The sequence below is a fragment of the Larimichthys crocea genome, chromosome XII (genome assembly GCF_000972845.2).
Source record: "Larimichthys crocea isolate SSNF chromosome XII, L_crocea_2.0, whole genome shotgun sequence".
NCBI lineage: Eukaryota > Metazoa > Chordata > Actinopteri > Sciaenidae > Larimichthys > Larimichthys crocea.
Window position 1 is genome coordinate 15,415,074 of NC_040022.1, and position 9,212 is coordinate 15,424,285.

At 44.0% G+C, this 9,212-nt stretch overlaps 1 protein-coding gene across 4 annotated transcripts in view; it reads left to right on the top strand.

Moving 5' to 3' along the window:
* Window positions 1–8,960, top strand: part of camsap2b (calmodulin regulated spectrin-associated protein family, member 2b) — a 32,446-nt gene extending 23,486 nt beyond the window's left edge. For 2 of the 4 annotated variants that reach the window (XM_019262238.2, XM_019262239.2), the window contains 14 exons: window positions 505–574; window positions 675–944; window positions 1,108–1,831; window positions 1,923–2,069; window positions 2,159–2,390; window positions 2,561–2,744; window positions 2,828–3,548; window positions 4,547–4,683; window positions 4,815–5,029; window positions 5,110–5,209; window positions 5,809–5,874; window positions 6,511–6,626; window positions 6,727–6,845; window positions 6,929–8,960. In XM_019262238.2, the coding sequence (XP_019117783.1) occupies window positions 505–574; window positions 675–944; window positions 1,108–1,831; window positions 1,923–2,069; window positions 2,159–2,390; window positions 2,561–2,744; window positions 2,828–3,548; window positions 4,547–4,683; window positions 4,815–5,029; window positions 5,110–5,209; window positions 5,809–5,874; window positions 6,511–6,626; window positions 6,727–6,845; window positions 6,929–7,228 (3,401 nt within the window). In that variant the 3' untranslated portion in view covers window positions 7,229–8,960. The remainder of the gene's footprint in view (window positions 1–504; window positions 575–674; window positions 945–1,107; window positions 1,832–1,922; window positions 2,070–2,158; window positions 2,391–2,560; window positions 2,745–2,827; window positions 3,549–4,546; window positions 4,684–4,814; window positions 5,030–5,109; window positions 5,210–5,808; window positions 5,875–6,510; window positions 6,627–6,726; window positions 6,846–6,928) is intronic. The other 2 variants (XM_019262240.2, XM_019262241.2) reach the window with 1 other exon arrangement.
* The last annotated feature ends 252 nt before the right edge of the window (window positions 8,961–9,212 follow it).

Below are 9,212 nucleotides of genomic sequence, written 5' to 3' on the forward strand. Positions count from 1 at the left end.
TTAATAATTAAAGATGTGCACAGATCTGTTTTTTTAAGGGCTGACTGTCGAGTGGCAGAGTGTGTGTTCGTGGTGTTTGAGTGATCCTGTGGGCAGAGATTTCACAGTGCTAGTTTGGATTGGTTCATGTTCCTTCCTTGCTTTTCACATTGTTTTCCATTTTCTTGAATTTAGTCATACTGTACAAACTTTTGTGGTGCTGTTTCAAGAAAAAAGACATAATAATAAGAGGCACAATCCCTTCTATTAGCTGTTACCAGGGGCATGAATACAGAGCATTTGAAGAATGTGTGGATGTTTTCTGTTTTGAAAGCAAAGGCCCTCTGGTGGCTGATACAGTATGCACTATACAATATCATCTATTTTGGAAATATCTATTATAGCAAAAGTACAGAAGTAGTGGAGTGGACAGTTTAGCTCTCAAGACTAGCTTGGAAACTTATAAGTGAAACTTTGTACTAAAGCACTTCGCTGTAACTTCAAACTTCTGTGTGTCTGGAACAGGTGTAATGAGGAGATCTACCTCCATGTCCTACGTTGATGGCTGTGTTGGCACTTGGCCCAAAGAAAAACGGTGAGTATCCACCACACTGAATCCAAGTAGAGCAGACAACACTTACTGACCTACAGATGTGAAGTTAGTAAACCAACAATACATGTCCTCCTTCTGTCAGCTCCTCTCCTCGTGGAATCTCCTTTGAGATTCCTCTGGACGGAGACCCACCCAGTGAAGCTCCCTCCCTCCGCGGTATGACCCGCTCTGCCAGCAGCGACGGTCTTGGGTTCAAAGTTCACTTTGCATCTCGAGGGGGCATCAAGCGCCACCTCTCCCTCTTGCCCAATGTAAACGGTCAGAGCAGACACATACCAGAGGAGGATGAGGACTTTCCCTCCCACAAACCCTTGGGGAGAAACAACACATTCTCAGTCAAGAACCAAAGCAGGTACAGCAGAGGAATGTGTTATGATTAGCTTCAGACATCCCCTGAGGTACCTCATATTTTACACGGTGGTGACCTTAGATTTGCTGATTTCTCACACACAGAATTATGTTGTATAACCTGTATAACTGCATGAAGATAAATAACTATGAGTTAATTTGCCCAGACCTGTCCCTAGGTACTCCAATGGAGTCCTGTCAGACAGCAACCACAGCTCCGATGATCACCATGGCGACCACAGCGGTCACATCAGCCCAACAACTCCTCCGAGCATCGAGGAGGCCCTGAAGATTATCCATGACTCAGAAAGGCCCCACGCCAGCTTGGGTGTCGGGGACGGAGACAATGGCTTCTTTCTGCACGGTGCTGAGCCTTCAGACCCGCCAGGGGCCCAAGGTCAAGGAGACGACCCAGGTTCGGCTAAAGCCGACCCCAATTCTGTGTCCACCGATGAAGTCGACACGGGCATCCATGTGAGGACAGAGGACATCCAAAGCTTGGATGAGGACTCCTCCTCTCTGAGAGACTATTCAGATATAGACCCAGACTGTGAGGCTATGACCCGGTGCTGCACTCTGTCTGACCGGTCGGAGAGGGATAGAAGCAGGGAAGCAGGACAGAAAGGGGTCGGTGATGCTAGCCCTGAGGGAGAGAGGGGAGATGGAGGTGACAGGAGCAGCCCATGTCCCAGTTCAGCACCAACACTCCCCAGATCACACACAGCCAGCCCTGCTTCGTCCTCTGGAGGCTCTGGAGGCATGGTCCGGATGACGAGCTTTGCAGAGCAGAAGTTCCGGAAGCTGGAGGGACGGAGCAGCGGAGGAACCACACCAGAGAGTTCAGATCTCAATGTGCCATACACACACCCGCCAAAAAATATTTCCTCTCAGGTCTGTGTCCTTTTGCAGAGGCAGAAATGTAAATTGCAGTGATGTGGGTTGGCAGAGAATTCATGTGAATGATCTTTGCACTTTCTTCTAGATCTCCACACCTCCTTTGCCAATCACATCCCCCTCTCCAGTAACGCCTTCTCCCAGAGACCCGTCCCACCTGATAGCCTCAGAGATGATTCAGCTGAGGATGAAGCTGGAAGAGAAACGGAGAGCCATCGAAGCCCAGAAGAAGAAGGTAAACACATATAGACAAAGAAACATAACCAGTAGTTTTAGCTTTGAATATAAATGTTCACGCCATCTTCCTCTCTTCACACACTCCAGGTGGAAGCAGCTTTCACCCGCCATCGTCAGAAAATGGGCAGGACAGCTTTTCTGAATGTAGTGAGAAGAAAAGGAGTCACTGCACCCCTCAGCCCCGGCTCAGGAGGAGCAGAAACACCTTCTCCAGAGCCACTTACATCCTCAAAGGAAACCAGCCAGGGCAGCATGGAGCGGGCGGAGAGATGCAAGCCAGATGGAGCAGCTCCTAAATCCCCCTGTGAGGATGGTGGAGGTGAGTAGTTCACTTTCATACCTGTTAAATGGCCAAAACAAAGCGAAGCCCATCCTCACATTTCAGACAAATAATGTGTAGATTAATTTTCTGCCCACTGTCTAGTTGAATTAATTAATTCTGATTAAATTAGTGATTGACTGACGTGTGTATTCATTGTGGTGATACAGGTGTGACTCCGGGAGAAATCGACCTTGCAGATTACACTCGCTCCATCGAGAGACTGAACACGTCGCTGGGTTTCCTGCAGACAGAGATGCAGCGTTTGGCCCAGCAGCAGGAAAAGATCATGGCGATGAGGGAGCAGCAGCAGCAAGCCTGGGTCATCCCTCCTCCTGCTCCATCTCCACACAGGTAATGACAGATATTAATAATTTCACTGGAGAAAATAATTTTTCTGCAATCACTTACATGGCTGTTGTTTTTTGTCCCCGCAGGCAGCTTCGGGAGTTACGTAGCAGCAGTGTAACAGGCCGGGGATCAGGCCGAGGCTCTGTTGGGTCTTTGTCTCCCATCCTTTCTTCTTCTGGCTCTCCCCATGCTCCCAATCGTTCCCCTGCTGGCATTAAGCGGCGACCAGCTTCCTTCCATGCGAGGACACCTCGGACTCCACGGCCAAACGATCTGAAGGTCACACCCTTCAGTCGAATGCTCAACACCCCCACCTCAGTGGACAGTCTACCTAGACTGAGGCGGTTCACAAGCAGCCAATCCCAGCTCAGTCCATTTGCCTACCTGGGTCACAATGAGGGGCCAGAGGGAAGCAAGAACCAAGAGGACAAGGACAACAAAGAAGAGACAATGGAGAGTGCTGGCACTACTCAGCCTTCTACCAAAGAAGCAGCCAAAAAGAAGGAAGATAAGAGACAGGAGGACAAAAAACAGACAGAGCAGGCTCAGTCGAAGGATGAAGTCAAACAAACAAGGTCATCAGAGGTGTTGTGTCAACCAGTGTCTGACATCCAAGGGCCCGCGGGAAGCCAGGTCAAGGCAGACCCCGAGGACAGGAGAGAACTTGTGGAGTTGCCTCTGTCTAGGCTGAAACCTCCTGGAGGATCCAGTGGTCAGGAGGTGGCAGGAAAGGGAGAGGTGGACAGAGAAGCAGGAGGAGACACTCTCGGAGATGACCAAAAAATGTGCTGTGGATTCTTCTTCAAGGTGAACTGGAGCTACAGAATTATATTTATAAGATAACAGTCAAGTTTTGTTTAATGATTATTCATGTGAGTTTCTGTAACACACAACTGTAGCTAAGAACCCATGTTTATGCTTCTGGCCAATTGTGTTTTGTGGAAATCGAGGCTGACACCTTCCTGGCACAAAGTGGATAAGCGTATTCCCCAAAATTGTTAATATAAACTTTTTTTTTTTAAACAATAGGACACATTTAAAGCAAACTTTTTAAACTATTATTCAAACTTTGCCCCAAATCCCAGAGTATACACACAAAACACACAAGGCTGTCCTGCTATGTTTACAGCAAACTCAAGACCAAGATCTTCATATTTTGTTATGTTGGCTTGATGAGTGTTTCTATTGTTTCCAAATGTATTCAATAGCAAGTAAGAACAGGGGGTATTGATAATATCAATTATGCTTCTTCACCTTCAGATATTGCTATGCAGCAATTAATAATGTTAACAGTTGCATCAGTTTACCCCATGTTTCTCTGCCTGGTCATCCCCTGCAGTAAAACTATAATAACAGATGATATACACTGTTAATTAACTTCTCATCAATAATAAAGTCCACACAGCCTTGTGGTGCTATATTGAGATGCCTGCGACAGGAAGAATCCCATACTGTGCGAGTCTGGAACAACATGTGCAGTGTTGTGTGCCTGTTGAGCCGCGGGCTGATTAAAATGAATCTAGAGCCAAAAACACAGATGAATGTTAGACCATTAGAGCTTTAATTATAGAGATATATACATAGGAGTTTTGAGGGATAAGGTGACAATTACACAACAACAATTACACACATTTTTTGTCATAACTTGATACACAATGTAGTAATTCATGGTCTGACTGATCAATTAAAAACTAATAATTATTTAATTAATTATAATAATTAAAAAATATGTCTGCCAGCTTGGCATTAAGGCAATAAAGGTGCAATCTAAATACTTCTACATATAATCTGATTCATGTACACAGGATGACGTGAAAGGGGAAGAGGACATGGCAGCAAAGAAGGCAGCTCTACTGGAGAAGAGGCTGAGGAGGGAGAAGGAGACTCAGGAGAGGAAGCAGCAGCAGGAGCTGGACCAGGAGCAGAAGAAGGAAGCCGCACGGTCTGTCTGACTTTCTGTTTAATTGCTACTGTTTCCAGGTTTATAGCATCAATACCTTTATGCACATTATGTCTTTTGAACCTACGTGTGCAGTCGTACAATAAATCTTTTATCTCTTTCTCCTCCTCCAGGTTGAAAGCCGAAGAGGAGCAGCTGAAGAAGGACGAAGAGAAGGCAAGGAGAGAGTACATCAGGAATGAGTATTTGAGGAAAAAGCAGCTCAAGCTGATGGTAGACATGGACGAGGTCATCAAGCCTCGATCTGGAAGTCTTAAGAAGAAGCCCCGGCCCAAGTCCATCCACAGGGATGTCATGGAGTCATCTACTCCCCCTGCGAGAGCAACAGGTGAGCTGCATACAAATCATATGCCCAAACACACACTGTCACTGTACGGCAACCACTGACCTGTCCTTGTTGTGTTGCAGGGGTACGTCCTCGAGGTTTCTCGGTATCAAGCGTTTCTTTGGCGTCCCTCAATCTGGCTGACAACGATAGAGACCAGCCAAATAACAGGAAAAACAACAGGTAAGACCCACTCTGCATACTTTGCCCTTGATTTACAAATAACAGATGCAAGAAGCACAAGAACAAGAAATATTCTACCTGCACATGTCAATAAAACCCTACCAGCCTCATATATACCTTTTAAAATTATTATTCTAAGATGGCATGTATACACAGTTGAGGCCTGTACAGTTTATGTATTCTCATCCTAAATCAAAGTTGCTTATTAGAGTTGGCTGACAACTTAAAGCGCTACATGTTGACTTTACTCTTTACTGTCTTATTTTCATGCACCTTTTCATCAAACTAATCATGTGTGTTTAGAAAATCTGCAAGTATTTCAGAATGACTTCTTTTATTTCAAATACTGCAGTTGCTTTGTGCAGCTGACCATTTGTTACCACCATTATGATGTGCCCTCCCACCGTTAAACTTCTAAAACATCACAACTCCCACCCTAAATTTCATTTGTGCCACACCCAGATATTATATACTCTGCTGTGATTTTAGTTTCATGGGGTGTTTTGATGATGAGGTTATTTTTTCTTACACTCTGCGTCTTGATTCTCTTATATCCCTCTCTCCTTTGTTTCTCTCTATTTTTGCCTGCGCCACCTCAGAGGCAATAAAGTAGCTTCTGCCCACATCCCGTTCTTTCTGAGCTCTCCCAAAGAAAGAAAGGGAAGGTCAGTAATGCTCTGAAAAGTGGTGCTTTAACAGATGTGGCTCCATGTAAAAACGGCTCCATGCAACTTGCATTTCATTCGACGCAGGCAGTAGCCAGATGTCAACAGTGAAATAACTTAACATATTTCATTACCATAGTTTTTGCTTCTGCATTAAGGTACATGGGCGCTGTGAGGCTGAGATGTTTCCGCCTCAGTTCTCCTCTCTCTGTCTTTTTCAGTATTGCTCTCAGGCTGTTGTTTGCTCTTTCCTCTGTGTTGGCTGCTCTGCGCTTGGCCACTGTGTTTGCTGTTTCTCAAGCTCATCTCTCACAGTAGTCTTAAAGACAGCACTGAGACTTTGCTTTGCTTGGCTGAACATGCCTTTCTATCCCACGCTGCACAGCTTTGTCAGAGTATGTACAGTATGATGAAATGCGAGACAACAGGCAGGGTTTGAAGAATCGTGTCACAGCGTCTGACCTTCTTTTACCACATCTGTGTGTGTGTGTGTGTGTGTGTGCATGTCTGTTCATGTGATCTGTCTGTGTATGCTTTCATATCTCGTACATGCGTGTGTATCAACCTTTACGTATTTGTCGTGGGTCTTTGTTATGTCTGTGTGTCATTTGTCGGTTTGTATGTGAACGTGTTCAGGCCGGATTCTGCTGAAGGTTTTTCCTCTTGTCCATCGACTGGTAGTCGGAACGGAGAGAAGGACTGGGAAAATGATTCGACCACCTCATCCACTCCCTCCAATGCTGAGTACACAGGTATAAAACATACCTGTACATGTACAACTTTTACACAGCCACTGTACACAATGTGACAATTTATTTTTTGCAATCTTGTACCTTTGTTTTCTTCCCACAGGACCCAAACTGTACAAGGAGCCAAGTGCCAAGTCCAACAAGCACATCATCCAGAACGCTCTGGCTCACTGCTGTCTGGCTGGCAAGGTCAACGAAGGACAAAAGAACAAGATACTTGATGTATGTAATCATGTTTCTGTGTCTTTCTACATTAAAGAACATTCTACAATTATACAATGACGTTTCTCTGTGATTTTCTGCAGGAAATGGAGAAATCCGAAGCCAACAGCTTCCTGATTTTGTTCCGTGACGCCGGGTGCCAGTTCCGATCCGTGTACACCTACTGCCCAGAGACAGAAGAGATCACCAAACTGGCCGGCATCGGGCCGAGGAGCATCACGACCAAGATGATAGAGGGCCTGTACAAGTACAACTCGGACAGGAAGCAGTTCAGCCAGATCCCAGCCAAAACCATGTCGGCCAGCGTGGACGCCATCACCATCGCCAGTCATCTGTGGCAAACCAAGAAGCAGGGGACGCCCAAAAAACTGCACCCTAAGTAGTACCAGACCGCTGGGGCACGATTTGGACACGCTTCACAGAGGAATTTGTGGATTTTACTGTATCATTAAAAGGACTCACTGTCCCACTGTAAGAAATCACAACTGGAATGTAGAAACACAAAAGGGCCTCACTGACGTTGTTGTTACACTACAGAGTTGATTATCACGCTCTGGACTACTTCAATGGGGCACAAGTGTGTACTTGTCAGCATGTGTATCAATGTTCTCGTGTGCCAAAAAAAGAGAAGAAAATAAGAGGCGGACCAATGCCTTACCTAGTTGAACCACTGAAGCAGTGAATGTCACGCCTCTGAAAGAGGCAGTTTGGTTTCTATAAGTTGATCATGTGTGGCCTTATGCTTGTTTTGTGTCATATGGATGCGCTGTGAGTGTTGGTGTCATTTTGTCAGCGCCTGTTGAAAAAGTCTGTTGTGATACAGGAGAGTTTGTGTGTACTCACAGGTCTGGGATCAGATTATGCGTCTCCCCCCATCCCCACGTCCCATAAGCCCAGGTTGTTAAAAGGGTGGCCTGTCTGATCTGTGATCAGGTAGAGGCAGCATTTTTGATGAGAGTTTTTGCTGCTACACAGGCATGTGTTTTTTGGGTTGTTGTTTTTTTTTAAAACATGTGACTGAAATACTTAAAACAGTTCAAATTTGTGTATGTGTGTGTATAGTGAAGTACCAAGAAGAGTGAGGAAAATACCTCAATTGGTGATTGCAATTACTTTCCAAAAGTGTGAAATGATGAGATTATTGAACTTGTGGAGTACCATCAAACAATTCTGGAAAGCACCTGCAATAAACTCTTAATTTATTTCATTTTGATATTGCTTTGAAGAGATTTTAAAAGGCGTCTTAGATTTTATTCAGAGAAACATAATATACTAAACGTATATAAGTTAAATTAATTTGTATATGATGGCAGATCCATTCAAAATGAACAAGTCCGCTTGTAGTAGCTTTCGAGTAGCTTTTATAATTTATCATGTACGTACGTGTATCAGTATGTTGTCGTTTGAGGCCTTTTATCGTGCTACAAATGCAAAAAGTGTGATCACTCAACAGTATCACTGATAAGACTATCATCAGTAGTAGAATAGATGGAAAAAATTCCACTCTATGTCATCAGTCTGTGCAATTTAAGAGTCGTTTAAATAATCACCGTTGATCAAATACTGAAAATGCCACTTTTAACGTGGATGTTGTCTTAACTATTAGATCTTGATTTCCCTCAGAGTAGTCCACACTTGTAAATAAATGAATTCACCTCATGATAGCACTTCAAGACCCTGCCCACTCTGAGTCGTTTCCACTTCAGGACTGTCACGCTTGTTTTTTTCTGTTTTGTTTTTTGACATTATGGTTACATTTTTCTTTTTTATCATGTGTTCCTTCGGTATGTGTTGACACTGTACAGATATATTTTGGCATATAGAAGTATTTTTTGTAACGACATTTACCTGTTGGAGGCGTGTACTAATGAAGCAGTACAGTTGTTGAAGGAAGTGTGTTGAAAGTGTTCCCGACGAGACGAGGCTTATGAAGCCTTAATGAGGCTTTATTGAGGTGTTGTATGAAATCCATTAAGTATACTGAGAAAATCATAGTATTTTTTTTTCAACTCTGAATTCATTTTCTTCTCAATTTACTAAATATGCTCAACAGTTCATGGATTTTTTGTTGTTTTTCTATTCCTTTGAGCTTTATTAAAATGCCAGCTATCAACAGTATTCATGGTGTCTGCTTTCACATTTTTGTCTTGGTTGATTCAAGTGTAATGATGATAATAACCTCATTTAAACTGGTATTAATGCAGTTTGACATGCTGCCTATCCCAGCCGACTTTGGGCAAGGGCAGGGTACACCATGGACAAGTCGCCAGTTCATCACACAACTGTCATATAGAGACAAACAACCACTCACATTAACAATAATAATATTACTAAACTTTAACCACAATGAACTAAAAGCTGTAGAAC